The sequence below is a fragment of the Cynocephalus volans genome, chromosome 8, assembly GCF_027409185.1.
Source record: "Cynocephalus volans isolate mCynVol1 chromosome 8, mCynVol1.pri, whole genome shotgun sequence".
In the NCBI taxonomy this organism is placed as follows: domain Eukaryota; kingdom Metazoa; phylum Chordata; class Mammalia; order Dermoptera; family Cynocephalidae; genus Cynocephalus; species Cynocephalus volans.
The window spans coordinates 77,863,486-77,886,845 of record NC_084467.1 but is presented as its reverse complement, the minus strand read 5'-3'; the positions used below and the strand labels follow the sequence as shown (position 1 = coordinate 77,886,845).

Below are 23,360 nucleotides of genomic sequence, written 5' to 3'. Positions count from 1 at the left end.
GTAAAAACTCATAGAGTCCTATTTTATTCAGTGGGCTATAATTTATAATTATTACTACTTATTTTGATTCTCAAATTTTCCCAGATTTGGCCACTCAGAACTCCTTTATGCTGGCTTCTGTTTCCTTTGACATGGCTCCATCATTTTTGAGCATTTTCTTACATTCTGGCATAATGAGATGTACTAGGTTCATCTTGTCATTTATCTACCCCAATCTGGGATAAGCCATCTCCAATGAATGCTGGTTCCTTTTCGTGGAGAATGGTATTGGCAAACCACGATCTGGGCATTAGGAGTGCTCACTGCTATTGGGGTGTTGCTGTTCCAAGACCCTCCTAGGGAATAGATGGGGGGGTCTTCAAAAAGTTTGTGGAAAGATTCACATCATCTTTTAATTTCATTTTTTCCATGAATATTTTGAAGTACCCCTGTATGAATATATATACAGTTGTAACACACATTTAGGTATAAAGCATCTCTCCCACTGGTATGTGGCCAGTCTCCTATCTCTGCCACCGTTCTGCTCCCCAACCCCCACCTCAATCCTGAGTGGATGGAGGCTCTTTACCCCATGCAGGCTTTGACACTTTGTACTTGGCTGCTGCCACTGCCCCCTGTATGGTCACTGTCCTCACCCCACTTGGGTTTCAACACGCCATGCTGACCTCCTCTGTCACCCACTGCATAGACTTCCTCCTCGCCCCTCTTGGGCTCTGACACCGCTTGCCAGATGCCTTCTTCAGCCCTTCCAGGCTCCAGCACCCTGCATGGGGCCACCCCACCATGTGGATGCCTTGCTTACCCCACTCAGACTCTGACACCCTGTTCCAGGTTAGCACCACCACTGCCACCCCTCCACCTCATGCCACCCACATTGGCCACCCCACTTCCTCCACTCTGGCCGCAGCATCCTGCGCTAGGCTTCCAAGGCTTTCCCAGCCCCCTACTCATGGACATGTGCTTCACTCAGTCCCACCTATTGGCTTTCCGACTAAATCATTCTGGTAGAAATGGAAGAGAAAGAAAATGAAGTAGAGAGACAAAAGAAAGAATGGAAGGCTGGATTTTCACTGCTTACCCTTCAATTTAATTGAATACCCATATGCATGTATTACCTTTTCAAAAAATAAATGGATTGTTTTTCAGTAATTATAACTATGAAACTTTGATAGGAGGGGGCAGAGTAGTGTGAATGAACTAAATTTTCCTAGTTCAGAGCAATGTATAGTAGATAATGCGTGAAATTTACAAATATAGAAATAGGAGCATATGCATATTATTTCATGGTGGTAACCATTAGAACTCAAACCAGAAATTGCCATAAAAGGCTTTCTACGGGGGTGGAAGGATTAGTAGGAAGGCGTGTGGAGTAGACAGCTGTTATTTTTCGATATAACCGCTTCTGTACCCTTTGGCTTGCTTCTGTAATGATAATTAATGTGATTAACTATTTTCCTACTGGGGGTTCTGCCTTTGCATTTTCACTTTGAAAAATTTTCTTCACTTGAGAGTAGTCACTTAAATCTTCATTTTGTACTATTATGGCTTATTTTTTTTGTATTTAAATCTTTACTTCATCTTGAATTTATGTTGAAATGTAATGATGATGATTATTTTATTAATTTACAGAAAGACAGCACACTGGATGCTGCTGAAGAAATCATCAAGGCATGGAATAAGCAGAAGTCTTGATACGTACAGACTGTATAATGTTTCTGTTACATGACCTAGTATGGAATTGTTACCTAGTGCTGCCACCTGCTGGATGTTGAAAAACAAATATTTCCATAAAATTGGAATTTAAATATTTGCATTATTTTTCCAAAGAAGTTAACCCTACTTAACAATATTCAGGAGATCTGATTTTTTTTTCAGTTGAAATGTATTAAAACACCTTCCACTATCATTTTATGAGTCAGCATAGTATAGTGGATAAGTATTGTGAGATGCTTAATTTCTCTGTGCTTCGATTTCCTTATTATAAAAGGGGAATAAAAATAGCACCTATTTCATAGGATTAAATGGACTAATGTATGTAAAGCTTGGCAAAAAATAAGCACCCGCCTGATGTTAGCCAGTTTCACCTCTAGCCATGTGTAAAAGCTCCTAATCAGTTACACCCCTCTACCCCATATCTTTGCTTTGTCTACCTTCCCGTAGTTCTCTCCCCATCATTTACCAATGGCCTGGAACTTTGTTCATTTTTTGCCTCTATCCCAAGAACTGCCATCATTGGAGTGGCTTCAGGTCCACGTGGATAACCTAGGCTTTCTTGTACCTTGCCCCTTCATCTCTGGTCATGTTCTCCTCCACTCCACTCCAGCCACCACTCTCTTGAGCACACCCTGAGGAGGCTTTCATTTTTCAATTTTTTCACCTTTGAGATAATAAATTCATCGTCTCACACTATAACCACCTATCCTTCCAGCTCATGCTGTTTCTCTCTGCTTGTTTCTCTCTATCTCTCTCTCTCTCTCTGTCTACACCCTGCCTCCCTTCCTCCTTCCCTCTCAACTGCTTGCAAAATATCCCTTCTTTAAACTTGTTATAATTTCAAACCCACTATTTCTCAAAAAACTGTCCATGGCCTTCTTACATCAGAATTTGCTAGGATCCTTGTTGAAAGTAGAGATTCTGGTCTTTACCTCAAACCTACTGAATAATAATTTCAGGATCCAGCCCTTCCCAGGTGATTCTTACACACATTAAATGTTGATCATTTCTATAGTCCATAGAACTCTCAATTTTATTCCTGTCAGTCCCCTTATATCTTCACTCCCTTCCTCATGTAGCTTAGATTCTATTGTCTATCACTTCAGCCAAGATACTTTTGCTGCCTTGAATTACTTGTCCCATGGTTCTATCTCACCTACCTGGTCAAAAAAAGAACTCAATTCTGGGGTTGAAGCTCCATGCCTTGCACCTGGGCTGCTGAGCATTGCTGAAGCAGATTGCATGATTGGGCAGGTTCTAACAACTGAGAACTCACATCATTGACCTGAACTAGACATAATACTTCTATGCTCCTATAATGAGCTTTCTCTGCTTTTTACACAGCAGCAATGTCTAACATTCTCCTATTATCCATAATAGAAATATCCAACTTCCATTCTTCTCACACCTCAAAGCACAATTTAATCACAGCAAATGACTTCATCTCCCGCTTCTGTGAAAAACAAAACAAAATGAAAAAACAGAAGCTACCAGACTGGCACTTCCAACTGGGATCCTACCAATAAGCCTCTGACTTATCTACATCAGCCCCCACATCCTGTCTTCATTCTCTCCACTTGTAAAAGTCATTCCTTGACCTGTCCAGGATGGACAGGTTGGGTATGGCAGCCAAGTGGGGTGGGCTGTTGGTTAAAAATGACCAGACCCAGCCTTACAGAAGGAGGCTCAGGACACCAAGAGCCAATTATTACTTAGCAATACAAATCCCATGGAAAACTTTTAGCCTGTTGACCCTTGCTGGGAACTTAATAAAATTTAAACAAGCATTTAAACCTGCTCTTTGCAGCCCTGGACATGTCCAATACTAACCTCACCATCTGTGTTTTGGATCTCATTTATTCTCATACTCTCAGAGCATTGGTTCAATCCATTCTCTTACATCTACAGCCTCTACTCGCTCCCTTCCTCAGAAGTGAGACATGTTCAGTTCTCTCCCAGCTTAGAAAACCCTTTCCCTGATTCTACTATGCTGTTATCTCTTTCTTCCTCTTCAGGGAAAAATGTCTTCCTTTTTTCTATCTTTCCTTTCTCCTCCCCTCCTTTCTCCTTCCCTTCCTTTTGTCCCTTTCTTTCCTCCCTTCCTTCCTCCTTTCCTTCTTTCCTTCCTTCCTTCCATCCATCCATCAAGTATTCATTGAACTCTACTATGTGCCAGGCACTCTTCTAGGCATTTAGTATATAGCAGTGAAGAAATGAACAAAGATCCCTGCCTCCAGGGCTTTGCATCTAGCTAGGGGAGGGAAACTAAGTCATATACAATGAAATATATTGTATGTAAACTTTTACATGATAATTGTGTGAAGAAAAGTAGAGCAAGATAGAGAAGAATGAAACTGTCAGGGAAGCAAATGGAATTTTAGGTAGCATGCTCAGATAAGTCTCAAGGAGGAGACATGGAAGCTGATTTAAAGGAGGATAGGGAGAGAGCCTATGGACATACTGGGGACAACATTTCAGGCAGAAGAAATAGCCAGTGCAATGGCTCTAAGACAGGAGAGTGCCTGGCAAGTTGATGAGTTCTAAAAGTTGGGTACTACTGGATGGAATAACCAAGGGGAGAAGTAGGTACTAGATCAGGTATTAGATCAGAGAAGTAACAACTCAAGGATTGTTACAAGGATGATGGTTTAATCCAGAGAATCAGAGAGCCATTCCATTTTTTTTTTTTTTTAAAAGATGACCGGTAAGGGGATCTTAACCCTTGACTTGGTGTTGTGAGCACCACACTCAGCCAGTGAGCGAACCGGCCATCCGTATATGGGATCCGAACCTGGGGCCTTGGTGTTCTCAGCACCACACTCTCCCGAGTGAGCCACGGGCCGGCCCCCATTCCATTTTTTAATACGTAAAATGTTTATTGAACATTGTTTGTAATTATTCCAAACTGGAAACAACGAAAATGTCCATCAACAGTCTAATATTTGGAGGATATATTAGTACAGTGGGATACATACAGCAATGAAAATTAACAAACTACAGCTACACACAATAACATGAATGAATTTCACCAACTCTGTTTTCATAGGGCTTCCTCACAGTGTCTTCAAAGAATCAGCTGAAGTTCTCAGTTGACACAGTGTTCTATAGCACTAGAATCCTTGTGGTCACTGGCACTGTGATCATTGAAGCCTAATGTCAGCCCCCAAGTCCATGGTTCCAGAATTTCTGTGTACCTACTAGAGTGAGGGTTTCCATGGTTTGGTCCTACAAGCCTAAGACTGGCTCATAGAGAACTCTACATCTGGGTGATTGAAAGGACAGAGGTCATCATCCCTTCCATTGAGCTGAGCTGAGGTGAGGAAAACAGACTTGGGGAGGAAGAGGAAATGGATTTTTAAATATGGGGTCTGTAGGCAAATAGTACAGTATTGGATCAGGAAAATTTTTAAAGTTTGACCTAATATCTCTTGGACATTAGAGGCAAAGGCCGCATCTGAATCTTCCAGATGCCTAACTAGATATCAAGCCTAACTGGTAGAGAGTATAACTGCTAAAGTGGGAAACCCAAAGGGGCTGGACACAGGGGTCTGCAGAGACCTGAGGCTCACAGAACAACACGATCATCATAGGGTCTGGCTGATAAACCCAGCTCACACCTAGCACCTAGCCTGTTACTGGTTCCCCTGGTGATCACTTTTCTTGCTGCTACTGCCCAAAGTATTTGGCCCTGCAATTTTTAAATAACATCTGCATTTGCACTCATCCAGGTTGAAGTTTCCAGCCTCTTCCTCCCTCCTTGAACGCTGGGTACTTTTATCTTCTGAAATAGTGACCCAGACCTGAGTTTTCTACTAACCTGCTGTGGAGAGTACATTTTTTACATTCTCATTCTTGAGGGGACCCCAAGTTCTTGAGGCTTTTGCATCTTTTAAAAGTCTGTACTGAGTATAGATTGTAGGGGGAGCAAAGATTGAGGTATGGAGACCTATCACAATAATTCTGGTAAGCAATCACAATGGTAGCAGTGGAAGGGTAATGCTCAGATTCTGGATATTCATTGAAGGTAGAAACAGAGTTTCTAAGGGGCATGAGAGAAAGTGAGGAATGAAGAGTGAGTCCAATTTTTGGCCTGAAGCGACTGAAATGGATGCCACCACTGAGGTCAAGAAGGCTCCAGGAGGCGCAGGCTTGGGGGAAGAGCGGGAGCTCAGTTTGGCACACATAGGTGAGATGCCCATCCGACTTTCAGGTATACATGTTGCGTGGGCAGCTGGATAGTCAAGTGCAGTGTTTAGGAAAGAGATTCCAGCTGGACATAATGAATTTGAGAGTCTCTGGTATATTGATGTTATTTAAAGACATGAGACCAGACTAAATCACCAGATACATGAGTATAGACAGCGACAAGAGAACTGGTAACTTCGCTCTGGGCTTTTTGAGAAATTTTACCGCAAACTGGAGTAACTCTTGAAAGAATTTTTCTCATTTGATGATTCCACTTTCACACACACACACACCCTTCACTTACCCTCAACTATCTGAGGTCTGGCTTCCACACCCAATATTGTTCTAAATTCTCTAATGACCTCCATATTCCTAGATTTAAAGGAAACTTCTCAGTGTCATCTGACTTTACTTCTTTGGATTTACCACTGCGGACCTCTCTGGCCTTCTTAAACCCTACCTTTCTTGTTCCTGTGATGCTGCCCTCTCGTGAAATGCCTCCCACCTCTCTGGCTGCTCTTCTCAGTCTTCTTCTCTTGTTCCTTAATTATTGGTATTTTGGTACTAGACTACGTTCTCTTCTTTCTCACTAAATGGCTCCATTCTCTATGTGCTAATGGCTCCCAAATCTATCTCCAGCCTAGTCCTTTCAGTTGAATTTCAGACCCACAATCCCACACCTCATTTGTCATCTCCACACGGACGTTTCATAGTCAGACCCAACCCAGTCTTGTCTCTTTACCTCAGTAAATGATGACACCATCCAGTAGCTCAAGCCGTAAAACCTAGAAATCACTCTTATCTTTTTCCCCACATCCAAGGAAATCCTCTATGTATTATCCTAAATATTCCTTAAATCCATCTCTTCTCTCTTCTCCATTTGCTGCCACTCTGATGCAGGCCAATATTATCTTTGAACCAGATTATTATTCAACTTCCTGACGGTTCTCCTTGACTCGCTCCTTGTAATCCATTATCCCTGTAGACCCAATGAGTTTTCTAAAATGCAAATGTGATCATGTTACATATATTAGTTAAAAATATTCATGTTGTCTAACTCATAAGGGTTTAAACAAAATAAAAACAAGTTTTCTGTCTCAGCATTTCAGTTACAGCTTGATCCAGGACTCAAATTATACTGTCACCAAGCTCCACGGGCTTTTTTTCCCCAAAACCAAAAATAATTTATTAGTGTGACAACTGTTGAATAAATTATTATAGGACAAATTTAGCCATGTAGTTTACTGTCTTAGCAGAGGCTGCATCAGCAAACACAAGACTTGGGAGAATGAGTGGTAATTATGTCATAGGCTCACAGGGACCCTGCTGTGGGGTAGCAGAGAAGGAAATGACGGAGGAAAGGTGAGAATTAAGTACTGGAGAGACAGACAGGGGGAGAGCGAGAGAAATGAGTATCTGGTCAAGAAAAAGGCAACAGGACTTAGTGCAATCAGAATTGACCTTTTTTTTTTTTTTTTTTCCTTTTCCTCTCCCACTTATGAGGGATGAGGATATACTATATTTCTCTTTCTGTGCCTGGTTTATTTCACTTAACATAATTTTCTCCAAGTTCACCCATGTTGCTGCAAATGGCAGAATTTCATTCCTTTTTATGGCAGAGTAGTATTCCATTGTATATATACACCACATGTCCTTATCCAGTCGTCCATCAGTGGACATTTAGGGTGATTCAAACCTATTGTAAACAGGGTTGTGAGAAACATGGGAGTGCATTATCCCTTCAACAGAACAGTCCACCCTGCAGATTTGGATGTGCCAGCCTCCATAATCTCATGATCCAATTCCTTTAAATAAATCTCTCTATATATGTACATCCTATTCATTCAGTTTCTCTGGAGACCCCTAACTAATATAGGTGTATGTATTAGCAAGAAATGGAGATACATTGTCTATAAATCCTTGAAGTTAGATAAGAAATCATTCTATGACATCATATTACACAATAATAAGAACTATGGACTTCACATAGTAAGCAGTGATAAAGTTTTGAAGATTTTTATGGAAGAGAGGGAAAATGGCATAAACTATAGTTTGGTTACCCCAAAACCCATAATAGCCACCTTCTCCCTTGACTACTGTTAAGGCTAAAAAGTCAAAGTACCCAATTTCTCAGCTTCCTTTGCAACTACTCAAACGTGCCTGAGAAGAGATTCTTCTCATGAAAAGAAGATAAAAGTTAAAGTCTTCCTGAGACTTTTTTGTCTTTTTTGTCCTCTCCACCCTCAACCTTTTTCCTTCCTGGAATGTCGAAGTAGGACCTGGAGGTGCAGCAGCCATCTTGCATTTGTGCAGCAACTAGCATGAGGTTGAAGACCTACATACTAAGGATGCAGAGAAGAAAGATGGAAAGAAACAGGGATCCTAGAAGCAATTTGAAGCCACCGTACTTACCCCAGACTATATAATGCATGAGCCAAATAAAACCCTATTTCTTTAAGCCACTGTGGTAGAGTTTTCTGTTATTTACAGATGAACGTATTTCTATCTGATACAGATTATATGGTACAAAGATCAAATTTTTCTTCTAGAAGATAAGCAGACTTGAGGGAAAGGCTTGGAGGCAGAGAGAGAGACCAGTCAGAGGGCTCCTGCAGAAGCCCAGGATGGTGAGGCCCTGAAGGATTTAGTATGAGAGAAAGGCAAATTATCACAAACTATTGTCAAAATCATGAATTTTCCCCATCATTCTTATGATGAAAACAATTATAAACATACTAATTTAGCTGAAACCTCAGAGCTATGTCTTCTAAATAACATAACACCATTATCTGTATAAATTCCTGAGATTGCTTATTATAACACTACTTGTATAATTATTCTTGAAGCATTCTGCTAACCAATACATACATGCATGAAAGAGTACAGAACTCATGAAAACTTTTCAGTTTTCTAAAATTCTTCTCTCTAGTGTCCATACTACATGCTTGGAGGTGCTCATTTTAAAGGGCTTATGACACTTCTCTACTTAAAACCCTTCTATGACACTACCTCACTCAGAGTAAAAGTCAAATTTGTCACTATGACCTTTGAGTCCCTGTACAATCTGACCCCTATTCTTCTCTAACCACATCTACTGTTCTCTCCTTCCTTCAACTCACTCTGGCCACTCTGGCCTCCTTGCAGATCCCTGAACACCAGGCATGCTCCAGATTGGGTCCCTTGCACTTGTGGTTCCCTCTGCCTGGGATGCATTTCCACCCGCCTCTACCTGACTACTTCAGAACTTCACTCAATTATCATCTCAGGAAAACTTATCTGACCTCCCGTTTAAAGTTATAAATCTGCCTCTCCTCATTCCCTTTTCATGCCTCATTTTCCTCCTTAACAGTTACCACTATCTAACTTTAAAATGTTTTCCTCATTTAATTTATTGTCTATCTCCCCTCTTGATATAAATTCTGTGAGGCAAGAGATATTTTACTGTGTTCACTGCTGTTTCCCCAGCACCTAGAGGAGAGGCTAGCGTATAGTAGGCAGTCTAAACATTTCTTGAATGAGTGCATTTCTGCAATTGAATGTGGCCCTCAGGATACCACTGTTATTGTTGTTGTTGTTTTGCTTTTAACCTCACGTCTCTCTTTGGCTCTTGTCTTTTACTTATGATTTCCTGAACTGCCAACAATTGTTAATAAAACTGCAGACACAATTAGCATGTCTTTGAGTCACTTCAATCAGGCTTTTGAAACGCCTTTGCATAGTGCTTCAAGTAATCTATAATGTGGGACTCTGTCTGACCCCTGGAAGCCCAATCCCAGGATAAAGGACTCAAATTTGCACTCAGCTCTTGGGATGCCAAGACAATTAGACTCAATAGAGTAGTGGTCTGCAAGGCATATTAATTTATGTAGAGCATAGATAGGTAACCATATACACACCCATACTCATTGGAATTTGCTATTTTAAAAGTCAGGAATGATCAGAGACAATCTAAATCTTCTTCAATATGCAAAAGGATAAATAAACAAAGATACATCTAAAATATGTCAGACTAAGCAGAAGTTTAAAAAAATGAGGAGGAACTTTCTATTCTGCTGAGAAATTATCTCAAAGAAATATTAAGAGGAAGAAAGATGCATAGAATAACATCTTAAGCAAATGACCTTAATAATGTAAAAATAAATGCATAACTATTCTATATTTCTATTGTGTATATATAATTTTTCTACGATTATTCATATGTAAATCCACAGAAATAGGTCTAGAAGGATGCACACTCATTGATAACAGTGGTTAACTTTGGGAAAGGAAGTGGTATTTGTGGTCAGTGTGATTAAAGAGGTTGGTGAGGAAGACATTTTGCTCATTTTTGCTTATATATTGATATATTTTCATTTTGTTTTACTATTAACTGTTAGAAGTGTACTATCTACCACTCACTGTTCTGGGTGCTGAGGATACAGTAGTGAACAAAACAGACAAAAAGCCTTACCCTCAAGGGTCTTACATTTCAGTGGGGGAAACAAGGAAGTAAACAAATAAGTTAAAGATGGTCATACAGTAGTTGCTGTGAGCTAAGGAGAAAAATGAAATAGGGAAGGGGCATATGAAATGACAGAAAAGGTACTGAAAAGCATTTCAGCAATACATTTTATTATTGTCAAAGTAAAGAAATTATTCAAAATAGTAAAAATAAGGAAATAAAAAATAAGTCAGGAATGGTCTTCCTTTTGCCTGGTAAGTAGATATTTCTAATCAACGTCTGCTTCTAAGTCTAAAATAATATTAAGAGGATGTCTCCCTGCTGTCTAAACAAGGAAATGGGCACTTTCTAGGAACACTGTTGGGCAGAGCATAAACTGGTGCAACATTTCTGGAGGGCAATTTCACAGTATTGATCAAAATGTCGTATAAACACGCCCTTTGATGCCCTGATTCCATCAGGTATTTACCGTTGGAACGTACAAATGTTCACCCACAAATAAGAACAAGAATGTTCATGACAGCATTGCTTATAATACCAAAATACTGGAAACAACTAATTATTATTGGGAGTACAATCAAACAAATTACGGTATCTAGTCAAAGAACTCAGTTCATCTCGATGACTTGAAAAAAACTGAATAGACTGTTGAATGTGATCTGTTAGTGTAAATAAAGCAAAAATATAGAAATAGATTAAAATGTGTGGATACAATATGGATTCATTTTACATAAATTTGAATTGTGAAAATTAGATATTAGGCCACATAAAAACATTAGTAGTCTTTCTTGTGCTCAGAATTTCAAATAATTTAGTTTCCCCAAATAAAAAAAATTAAACACATAATTTCAAGAATGGAAGGCCCTGTAACTTGCTTATTCAATTTCAACATGGTAGTGTCACCTGAGCTGTAAACATAGCCATCTTCTGCCAAGGTGCTGAGGTGGGAAGGAGTTTGGGAAGTTGGAGGAAATGAATGACCGCCTGTGTAGATATAGGACTGACATCCCATTGCTGATTTCTGGCCCAGCCTTTTGCTCAGGAAATGGGAATAGCTGTCTATAATGCTCCATGAATTATCTTAAGAAGTCACATAGCCTTTCTCTTTCCTTATTTCATGGTCAGTTAAATGGAAAAGTATATTTTCATATTAATAAATCCAAATACTTTCGAATTCCAAATAAAGGTACTCAAATACCTATATATAGTATAATAGTATAGTTTAGTTGTTTGAAAGCAAGGCCAAATGAAATTCTCATTAACTTGAAGTGTAGCTCGTATCACATTACTCTGGAACAATTATTTGAAAATTTGAAAGAGCCAAACATTTCTAGTAATTTCAAGTGTAGATATTTGTGACCAGTTAGCTTAGTGGGAAATTCTCAGGATCTCTACTGTAAAATCAAAGTATTGTCAAAAAAAAAAAAAAAAAGTATTGTCCTTGGGTTTGTGGGAAGTAGTTTTTCAGCATTAATTTCCGCATTACAGAAAGGAAAGCAGAAAGATATAACCAATCTCTCATTTGCAAAATAGGCAATAATATAAGAAAGCCAGAGTTTAACATAACCGGAAGAGTAAACATGATAATACAGAGACATGTTTAGAGTGAGCATTTGATGAAAGGGCTATAAAATTAGCTTGCATGGTCAAAATACTGGATTAGAACAGATGAATGCAGAAAGTGGCACGGACTTTTATGCAGCTTTTATACTGCGTCTCGATGCAAATTCATAGAATAAAATCATTTAAATCAGTGGAAGAAGGCTAACCCATTGTGGGTGTGTGGTTTTAATAGAAAAGTTATATTCAACTTAACTTTGATTTTTTTTTTTTTAATTTTATTTTGTCGATATACATTGTAGCTGATTAATGCTCCCCATCACCAAAACCTCCCTCCCTTCTCCCTCCCCCCCTCCCCCCCAACAATGTCCTTTCTGTTTGCTTGTTGTATCAACTTCAAATAATTGTGGTTGTTATATCTTCTTCCCTCCCCCCCCCCGATTTGTGTGTAACTTTGATTTTTTTTAACTTGAAAAAACGCACCCCAATAAAAGTCCTCTGTCTAACTGTCAGCGAACCAAATACCACCTCTAGCAAGCTGTATTTGGGAATTGCTTCACTCACTTTCATTCAGTATTTTCTTTTTTTTTTTTTTTTTTTTTTAAAAAAGATGACCGGTAAGGGGATCTTAACCCTTGACTTGGTGTTGTTAGCACCATGCTCAGCCAGTGAGCTAACTGGCCATCCCTATATGGGATCCGAACCCGTGGCCTTGGCGTTATCAGCACCACACTCTCCCGAGTGAGCCACAGGCTGGCCCCCAGTATATTTTTTAAGAGACTCAGTTTAGTAGTGATTACACTGTTAATGCTCAGATAATAATAATGATAGCTTGGACTCTTGCGATGTCTGAACATGAAACACTGAGCAGAGACTACCCATTTTGGCTAAGATCAGTGGTAAGACAGTGAGTGGCAAGTGCTTTATTTAATGACAGTGTGGGGTAGGATCCTTTCATCTCATTATTGTGAAAGAGCAAAATCCTAGGCAGGAAAGGTCAGAAAATAATGAGAATGAGCAGGTATAATAGAAAATTTTGTAGAAGAAAGAAAGCACTAGGGAAAAAATTTAAAAGGCAAAGAATGGGTAAACTCTCATGGTAAACCTCACTAATTTTGCTTAATTATTGTGAAGAACAGTCCAAATAATGATATTTTGAAATACATTCTTTCATTCAATGCACCAATATATTACACAAACCAATACTTATTGGATGTCTACTGTGTACAAAAGGGTTAGTCACAAAGATCTGAAGAAAAAATTAGGATACTTCAGCCTCAGCGAGCTCATTGTAATTTACTTTCAAGTACCTAAACTAACAGACTCAGCTTTGATAAAACATTGCTTAGGAAAAGTCCTTGTACATGGATTGGTTTTAACACCTCTATTGCACTAAGACATTGAGGACCTTCTATATACCATTCCCCTATTTAAAACATAAAGGTTTCTTTCTGTTTTATAACATTATAATATTACAAGTTTCCTATTTTTAACATGTTTGCTTCCAATTTTATATCGTTATAAATAACATTGCAGTGGACATCTTCATAAACACAGTATCTCATATTTTAGATTATTTCCTTCCTCCGCTTCTCTGAAGTGAGATTACTGGCTCAAGAGGCTTTAACAGCTAAATCATTTTTGGAGTATTGCCAAATTGCTTTCTAAAAGTCTTTTATCAATTTATAGTACTGGAAGCAAGGCATGACAGTAATGAGAGAAGCAGTATAATATTCTCATCACAGGGTCACACTTTATGCTTAATACTTTCAGAGTTTTAATTTAAGATACAAACATTATGAATTTATTTGAAAATGGGTATTCATTTTATACAAGTCTGTTAGCATGTGATTTTCATACAAAAGAAAGTGCTAAGTAACAAGTCACATGAATATGAATATGTTCTACCTTCTCATATTCTCCCAGTAGCTCATCAGGGCACTTGATTAATAGAACTTTAAAGGCAAAAGTTATCTAGACTAAAAAAAAATGTACTTAAAAACATTTTTAGGAAATTACAGTCTCATATATCATTTAATTTCCCCATTTTTAAATTATAAAATGAGAAAGTTGTTATTTTGGGGGAAAGATTAACTTCAAGCTATATAATAAAACACTAAATGGTGTGGCAAAAGTTTTTAAGTCAATATTTAATGCAAAATTACATCTTTTTGGAAAAAAATTAATTTTAAAAGTCACAAGCTATTAATGTGAACCATTTATGGTTGTTTTGTTGTTTTGCTCTTATTGGAGTAATTTAAAATTTTAAAAGAAAACTACTGCTCACTGAACATTGAATTAAAAAGTAAATTAATTTCTAGTGATTTTTCTCCCTGATTCTGTAAGGAGATATCTGGCAGTTAATATTTTCTAATTATAGATGACTAATGTTTAAGCCTATATTCAATTTCCCACTATTTGGGAAAGCTGCTAGCTTTTCCTAGTGAAAAGCTGGATTTATTCTCAAATGCAGGACAAGCCGCCAATACTGGGGAACCAAAGTTTTAAATAAATCAATCAACAAACAAATAGAACAGTTAAATTCAGGATCACATATGCAACTACATTTAGCAATGGGATATGAGCTAGGCACATCTCAGTTTAAGTAGCACATGGTCTGACAAAAACAAGCGTCCTCGTGCAGACAACTGGCCAGAATATTCTAGATCACAGCTGCCCCATAAAATCAAGCCCACATAATTGCTGCAGGTACACTGCTTGTTGAATCCATTCTCTGAACTTAAAACCTGTAAATATAAACTTCTGTATATTAAGTTGCTATTAGGGGGCATACTGCGTAGATTCTGGAGCCAATTTGCCAGAGTTATAATCCCAGGTCTGCCATCTACTAGCTGTGTGATTTCAGGCTAGTTACTCAACCATTCTGTACCTCAATTTCTCCATCTATTAAATGGGGACACTAATAGTACCCAACTCATAGAGTGTGGGAAAAATTAAATAAGTTAATGTATTCAATGCCTTAAAATAGCACTTGGCACATACTAAGTACTATGTGAGTGATCACTACTATTATTAATATCATAATTATTCACTCTTATTACTATTTCTATCTAAATCTAAATAAAGCTTTATAGCCCTTTTTAAAAAGTCAGAAAGATGGGGAACATTTTTACAAATATAATACATATTTCCCAGGGAACAGTATTCGGGCCTAGAAATATGGTCTTGCAATAACAGTTACATAGTAGTCATGTATAGAAGGGGAGAAATTTTAGTCATTTCTGACTTTGAATTCTATCTACCACTAACTTATCGTGTGGCCCTGCGAAATTTACCTATTCAACCTCTCTAAGCCGTTGGAAGGAGAATAATAATATTTGCCTGACAGGATAACCAAGAATTAGATAAAATAATGAATGTGAGGTGCCTGGTAGAGTACCTGATGCTTAAGGACCTCAGGCCTACTTCAAAGAACTCAACTAGTTCTGGCAGCTCCTCAAAGGACCTTCTGTTTTCACTCTGGCTCCCTGCCACCAATCATCTACTAGTACAGCACTAGGAATATGAGGAGTAAGAGAATTATTTTTTAAAATAGGAGAGTATGGAAGCCCTGGAAACCTGCACTGCAAACCCTACACGTTAGAAATTTATTCCACTCAGAGAAAAAGAAAAAAATTAGATGTAGACATAATAAAACCAGCTTCCAATTGGTGAGCAATCTACATTGATGTCCAGTTTCTATGATGCTCTAGTGCCCTCCCAGTCCCTTTGCCTCTGGGCCCTACAAAGTAGGCACCCTCCTAATACTGGGGAGGGGCAAGTAGGGGTGAGGGGTATCGCTACATTGCAAATGTGAAATGCAGTTTCCAGAGCTTGTTGCTTCTACAGTTAGTGCACAACCTCAGCCAAAGCAGCTTTTTTTCTTTCTTTCTTTTTTTTTTTTTGTCCTTTCTGTGACCGGTAAGGGGATCGCAACCCTTGGCTTGTTGTCCGCACCGCGCCCAGCCAGTGAGCGTACCGGTCATCCCTATGTAGGATCCGAACCTGCACGGCGGGAGCGCCGCCGCGCCCCCAGCGCCGCGCTCTCCCAGTGCGCCACGCCGTCGGCCCCAAAGCAGCTTTACTATTCCACTTGGAGAAATCAAACCACCAAGAAGGTGGCCCAGGACAATCGCCAACTGAAAACTTGGTGTGTTAATATATATTATTGGCAATTAAGTATTATGTTGCTATGTAAAAATGGTTGAAAAGCCTATTTTAAAGTGCACACTAATATATGTATAGGCTGAGGTGATATGTGGGATTTATTTTAAAATACTTTAGCAAAGGGAGAAAATGAAGAGAAGGATACATGAAACAAATGTGGCAAAATCTTAATTGTTTAGTCAGGATGATGGGTATTATTAAGATTCATTATATTATTATCTCTGACTTTCAGTGATTAAACATTTTCATACATGATGTAAAATTTTTTAAAAACCCTGATTTCTAGAATTAATACATATGGCCCCATAGCCACCAGTCACATGAAGCTTGTCTAATATTTTAGGCATCTTATCCCATCTCCAAGAGTCTAGTCAGATCTGTTCATACCTGTCGCCCAATCCTGCATTCTTCCTAGTCCAACAAAATATGTTCTATAATTTCCAAACAAAAATTTGTCAAGCTTTGCTTAAGTTAGGAAATTGCCGTCTTCTTTAACATCACCATCCAGACACTTCCGTAACAGACACTTTTATATCAATGTTCCCAAAAGTGAGGCCACGAGATAAATCCAATGAATTTCCAAAACATTATGCTAGGTGAAAGGATCCAGAAGCAAAATACAACATATCGTATGATTTCATCAATATGAAAAGTCCAGAAAAGGCAAATCTATAGAGACAAAAAGTGGATTAGTGGTTCCTGGGGCTGGGAGTGGAATAGGCATTTATTATAAATGGGCAGGAGTGATTTCATTAGAATGATGGAGATATGCTAAAACTGGATTATTGGGATGGTTGCACAATTCAGTCAAATTACTAAAAACCATTGAATTTGAAACAGGTGAATTTTATGATATGTAGTTATATCTTAATAAAGTGTTCTTTTTTTACAAAAGATAAATCTAGGTAGGTGACAAACTTTTGATGAATTATTATGTATGTAAAGCATTTGAGGAACTATATTAGCACATCACATTGTGATTCCACAGTAGTCATAAACCTTTCAAATAGATTTTTAAGTTAAAAAATATGAGTTAATTTAAATAATTGATTAAATTAAATCATTTAAAATAATTAATTAATGTACATAAATAATTTAAATAGAAATGATGATACTCGCAAAACAGAAGTTTTGGTAAATGTTAATTATGTTAATCTAGGTCATTTATTCCTAGGTGATAAAATCCCAGTCGTGTGTGTGTGTGTGTGTGTGTGTGTGTGTGTGTGTGTGTGTGTGTGTGTGTGTTTTAACAGCAGGATCAGAAATAAAGAGTAAATGTGGAATAATGTTGATGAAAATGCTTTATAAATCACCAATGCTGTATTAACAAAAGAAAAGAAATGGCTTACAGAAGCTACCTTCTATTTTAATATAAAAGAAATCCTTGCAAGGTTATGACAGATAAGAGACTCCCCAGGTGTGGCTGGATTTAACCAGTTGCCTGCCTCCCTTCTCTGGGGTTTCTTCCTTAAACAAACATTATTGAATGCCTCCGTGAATACATTAGGTGCCAAGTCCTTGTTCTTAAACCTTAAGAGATGCCCAGTTGCCCTCTTCCTATTGTTCCTTCCCCAAGCCAAGATGATCTACCATGAAAACTTCGTGCTGAATTGGGGTAGAGCACACCAAGTCCTTTCTTGTTTGCATTTGGCACAGCTGAAATGGGTTGGCATTTTTGAAACTTTCCAAAATGCTAAGGGAGAAAAAAAACCCCACAAGAGTACAGCCAAGTATTTAAATTACAGGATTACAATATGGAAGACTAAAAAAAAAGAAAAGAAAACATGCTCCCTTATTCCCATCTAATTTTCAGTTCCTAAATTCCTGCCTTTCACACCCCTTGTTCTAAGGAAGCTTGTATCTCCTGCCTTCTCAAGAAAACAATGCGTATTCAGTGGAAGTTAAATCCCATCCACAAAAGAACAAAGCAGTCACTATATTCTAAATCCTCATCTCCATAGAAACCTGTTATTATTATTACTATTTTGACGTTAGTTTGGCTAATTAATAAATCTAGGGATCTTTTCAGTCATCTAGACGTTCTGCCAAATTGTCTGTACTTAGCTATCAGCCAAATGTGCAAAGGCCATGAAAAAAACGATCAGGGCAGGGCCCATACCTCCGTTCCTGTCGCACTCACAGTGCTCTCACGATTGTGTTTCATCTCCTGCCGATTTTAAAGGGGTATGCAAGGCTATTACCCTTTGCACTGAGGAGCTGAAGGACGTGCCTAAGACAGCATGCTAGCTGAACTGACACTCGTTCTGGATGACCTAAGTGAATTTCTCTTTTTTATTCCAAATTCCTTGGTAAGAAAGAATCAGCTCTTCAGACAAGTAAGAATTGAGCTCAGACGTGAGTAACTACCAGGGGCGTGGGGCGGGGATAGTTGCCCTCCGGGATGTGGCCTTTGCCCCGACCACGAAGCCAGGATTTTCTTCGTGTTTTAACTAGTCAGATTCAGAGTAGCTCTGGTGTAGCCCGTTTGCAGGGTTCCCTTGAGGCTTTTCCCGGGATAGTTACCTCGACTCGCACAGCAATTCAGCAAATTACAGAAAAGGAGTAAAAAAAATCAGAAAACGCAAAGCACGTGGCTTACGGGGATTTCGCTGTTCTTGGCCTTTCTCCCGACCCGTAGCCGCGCCCTATTACGATTGCGTGTGTAACTCGCCTATAAAAGCCCTTGTCGGAGCGTCTCCCCTCCACAGTCTCTTCCTGTTTTCAAGTTGGCCGTCCGTCGTGTCTGGTACCGTAGTGGCCGCGAAGATGGCGTCTACCAGCCGGTTAGTATGTCCGGCCGAGCCCGGCTTGCTGAGGGGCGGTCGGCGAGCGCTGGGGGTTTCTGGGCGGTCCGGGGCGGCTGTGTCGGGCCAAGTGTCCCGGAGGTACGGGGGAGAGGCGGCGGGACTGTGTGGCCAGCCCGGACAAAGGCACTTCCAGACGGCAGGACTGTCAGGGCTGTCGGAGGGGTACCGAGTTGTCAGCGTTACCGCCCCAGCGTCCTAGGTCGTCTTCTCACCCAGGAACCACCCTTTGTGGGGACCCTGTGTCCCCCGCTCCTGGCCTGGTGTGCTTTGCGAATGTTTCAGCCGTCATTTTTTCTCGTTAATTTTTCTACGCTCGTTTTTCCATCTAGGGCCCAACCGGCCCAAGAGTCCGTAATTCCCCCTTTTCAAAGGAGCGGGAAACGGATAGTTCCATTTCATTCCCTATCGATCTGACAGCTAGAAAGCTAGGAACGTCAGCATTGGTAAGCCATGGAAACCGGTTACCGTCCCAGCGGCCCTCCGAAGAGGAAGCTAGGGCACATCCGGAGAGTCGATTAGTTCTCTGCTAAAGGATTTCTTTACAAATGTCGCTGTGTACTCTTGAGGAAAATCTTGCGTGCCGAAAATTACTTATATATGCCGGGAAGTTACTCTTTTAATATATATTTTTTAAATGTAATGTACTCATATCTACAGGAAGTGCATGCAGTGCCATCAGACAACCTTTAATCGTGATCTGAAAAATGCTTGCAGATCCTAATTATATCTCATTACCTCTATGAGGTAGTTACTGGTATTTTTGCATAAGTGTAAACTGAGTCATGCCAGTGATGATTTTTGCAAGGTTAGTGTTAGAGCGCAGAGTCTAAGATACCTATTTCTTGTTATCACACAAGTGTCCTTTAGTTAACTCATAATGTGTTAAAAGTATCAAATGCAGTTCTACAGCTTCTGGAAGGCAACTCCGGCATAATTTTTCTGAACCAATTATCTGATGAATTTTACCAGTGAAAGCCACACGAAATACTAAGCTGGAGAAGTCTAGGCCCTTTCTGGTAACTGCCATGACTTACCAGTTTTTGGTTTTTAAAAAAAAGGGGGCAGGGGGAACAGCTTTAGCTAATGTCCTGTTTGGAAATAACTCATAGAGCCAGTGACATCCTTGTTTACTGATTCTAATTCTATGATTGAATGCTCAGTCATTCTATCTAGGTGTGGTTCTGTCAGGTAAGGCTTCCTTGTAGGTAAATGGAAAACTTTAGCTTCCCCAAATCACCCAAATTCGACTTAAATCTCTCATGACAGTAGTTGGGAGGTAAATGTGGTCATATGTCGGCACAGCTTTTGCATGTAATAGAACAGGAAACTTTATTTGTTAAAAAAACCAAAATGTTGCAGTAGCTAAATGGTACACATGGTAAATTCACTGAATTCTTTGCCCAAAGAATACACTGTCTTCCTTTGTGTGCCTTTATGTTCATTTGTTTACAAAAAAGAGACCAGAATAAATTTTTTCTAGACATGTCCAGCTCTTAAATTTATGTGTCATTGCAGTTGTCCATCTCAAATTTTTCTACCAGTGAGAACGAAGAAAGTAAATGTTGGTATTTGTACCTTTAACATTTTATTTTTCCTGAGGAGGACGTACAGTTAGTAGGCTGCAAAACTGCCTGGTGTTCTCACAGAGAAGAGCACAAATGTTCTGAGATCAAGTCTTAGCTCCACCACTTAATAGTTCCATTACTTCAGGCAAATCATTCTCTGAGCATAATCTTTAAAATGGAGATAATACCTATCATGCAGGATTGTTATTAAGATTGGTAATAATAAATGTACAGCACTAGACACACATTAGGCACCCAATAAAGTATAAGCTGTAAAATGAAATTTGGTGTTATCTGACACCTTAGGTAGTATAAATTTTACGTTATTGGTGGTTGTTTTCTCCATTCCTTTTCTATCGGTTCTCCCCTTCACTTCCTCCACTACTCCATTCATGTGTTTCCCCTTTTATGTTTGTGGGTAATTTGATTAAAAGTTTACCACTTTAGCATCTTCTCATTTCAGTTTGATGGGTAACATACAAATAGTGCAAAAGCAGAAGTACAGAAAACTACAGTGAAGAGTAGTCTCCCTTCTTCCCTAGCTCCCAGCCATCTAATTCTCCCCAAAACAGCCATTGCTACCAGTATCTTCATGTTTTCCTAGTGGTTATTTAATTTATTTTTTTTTAATACAAGAATGTTCAGAGCAGCTTTATTCACAATAGCCGAAAACTAAAAAGAACCTTGGAGTTAGTAGGGCTAATATATATGTATGTATTTCTCTTTGGTACTTTTAAAAACATCTACCTTTTTGAGATCTAATTAACCTGTAATAAGATGTACCTAGTGGTTATGTTTTAACAAACATATGTGTATAGTTCTAACTTCTCTTCCCCCCCAAAAGTGGCCTATTGTAAACCCTGTTTACTACCTTGCTTTTACCTTTTTTATGAAGTTAGCACACAGATTTTAAGTGCACAGCTCATTCACAAACTGAGCATATATATATAGTTACCACTCGGGTCAAGAAATCAGATACCACCAATACTAGCTAAGATGCTCGCAAAGTTTCCTTTGTGCCCTCAGTCATTACTCCTTCCCAAAGAAAACCTCATCCTGAGTTCTAACATAAACGGCATATGTATTTCTCTGTCTAGTTTCTTTGTCAGCATTTTGAGATTCATCCATATTATTGCATGTTCATACTTTTTCAGTGTTGTATAGAATTCCTACTTTACTCTTACTCTTCACTTAGCATATATTTTAGATGTTTCCATACCATTCTCTCTCACACACACACGTTTTTCTTTCGACTTTTTAATATTGCAAAAATATATCAATCCTTTGGGTCCTGTGTTCCATATGGCTTCGCGCTTTAGTCATTTGTAATTGCTTGTACTCCGCTAACATTTTCCCTTATTTCAACATAGTTTTTCATAATTTATACCAACTGCTTAATTTTATTTGTCATAATTTAAAAAATATTTTCATTACAGGAATTTGTGGAATAAGCTCAGATATATAGCAATTCCTACCTCCCATTTTCCCAATACGAATATCTAAGACACGTTCTGGTTAACTTGTCTGTAGAAATTTGGGGGACACAGATTATTTTTTCAGTTTTCCAGTAGATATCACTTTCTAGGTTGAGAGTTAACATTCTGAATTGTATTTGCTAGCACAAGAAACTTTTTCCAAAACCACAAATACCTATTTACATACTATGAGAGTTGATTTTGTTTTTATGATGTATGTTTGTGATGGCCATAACAACCATTTACTATATTATTCAAAGTGAATGTTTAAAAAGAGCTTATTTTCAGTGATTCCAAACATTTGTGATTGTGACGTCATTCCCCCAGAAATAATTATTAAATCTATGTTAAATATCTTTGTTGCTTTTAAAGCTGATTCTATCAGGTCATTTATGATTAACGTGTCTTCCCAAACTGTTTTATTGTTCAAAATGAGATAATTAAGCAAATTATTAATTTTAAAAGTAGATTAAAATCTAGCTTTTGGAACTCTTCTTGAATGCTAAAAAACTCAGTTCTGGACTAAATGAAATCATCAGGTCTTAAGTTCAGGAGAGCCACATCTACTATCCTTCATTTGTATACCTATTGGGTTCAGCATACTATTCTAAATCTTTGCCAAGGTAACTAACAAGTAGAAAAATAGACTTGAAATTTATTCTCTACCCAGGGAAACAAGTGTCAAAAGGCACAAACCAGATGGTTATGTGTAAATACCACAGGTAATTATTGGTAGCTAGTCATTTCTACGCTAATCAAGATTTTATTTTATTTTATTTTTTTAAAAGATGACCAGTAAGGGGATCTTAATCCTTGACTTGGTGTTGTCAACACTACGCTCTCCCAAGTGAGCTAACTGGCCATCCCTTTATAGGGATCCGAACCCGTGGCCTTGGTGTTATCAGCACCACGCTCTCCCAAGTGAGCCATGGGCTGGCCCCGATAATCAAGATTTTAAACAATCTTAGTAGCCTACATGTTAGGAGAAGGAGCACTTGTTTTCTGTTTAAGTTTTGAAAGCCCTCCATATCTGCAAACTATTAACTACTCTAATAAAAATAATTCCTGTGGAATCTACCTGCTAATTAGCTAGGATATAAAGTAACCTAAATGGGATATTTACTTTGAAAATTTAGCTTAATGTATTATAAATGTACAGTATTGGAAAAGTGTTCAAAATTCTCCCCCCAGAAGACTACTTTGTTACATGTTGGTTGGGAGGATATACAAATATAGTTTGTTTGTTTATTTGTTTGTTTGTTTTCACTTAGTTTGGATGCTCTTCCAAGAGTCACTTGTCCAAACCATCCAGATGCAATTTTAGTGGAGGACTACAGAGCTGGGGATATGATCTGTCCTGAATGTGGCCTGGTTGTAGGTGAGTAGTTATTATGGTTTTAATTTAAATCACTATTTAGGGCACTTTGATTTTGTATATTTTTAAACT

At 38.6% G+C, this 23,360-nt stretch overlaps 2 protein-coding genes across 6 annotated transcripts in view; both read left to right on the top strand.

Moving 5' to 3' along the window:
- Positions 1-8,356, top strand: part of KYAT3 (kynurenine aminotransferase 3) — a 62,986-nt gene extending 54,630 nt beyond the window's left edge. For all 5 annotated transcript variants that reach the window (XM_063104105.1, XM_063104102.1, XM_063104101.1 and 2 more), the window contains one exon: positions 1,630-8,356. In XM_063104105.1, coding sequence (XP_062960175.1) covers positions 1,630-1,692 — 63 coding nt within the window. In that variant the 3' untranslated portion in view covers positions 1,693-8,356. The remainder of the gene's footprint in view (positions 1-1,629) is intronic.
- A 10,410-nt stretch (positions 8,357-18,766) lies between these two features.
- Positions 18,767-23,360, top strand: part of GTF2B (general transcription factor IIB) — a 31,196-nt gene continuing 26,602 nt past the window's right edge. The window contains exons 1-2 of the mRNA XM_063106483.1: positions 18,767-18,849; positions 23,185-23,291. Of these exons, the coding sequence (XP_062962553.1) occupies positions 18,833-18,849; positions 23,185-23,291 (124 nt within the window). The 5' untranslated portion in view covers positions 18,767-18,832. The remainder of the gene's footprint in view (positions 18,850-23,184; positions 23,292-23,360) is intronic.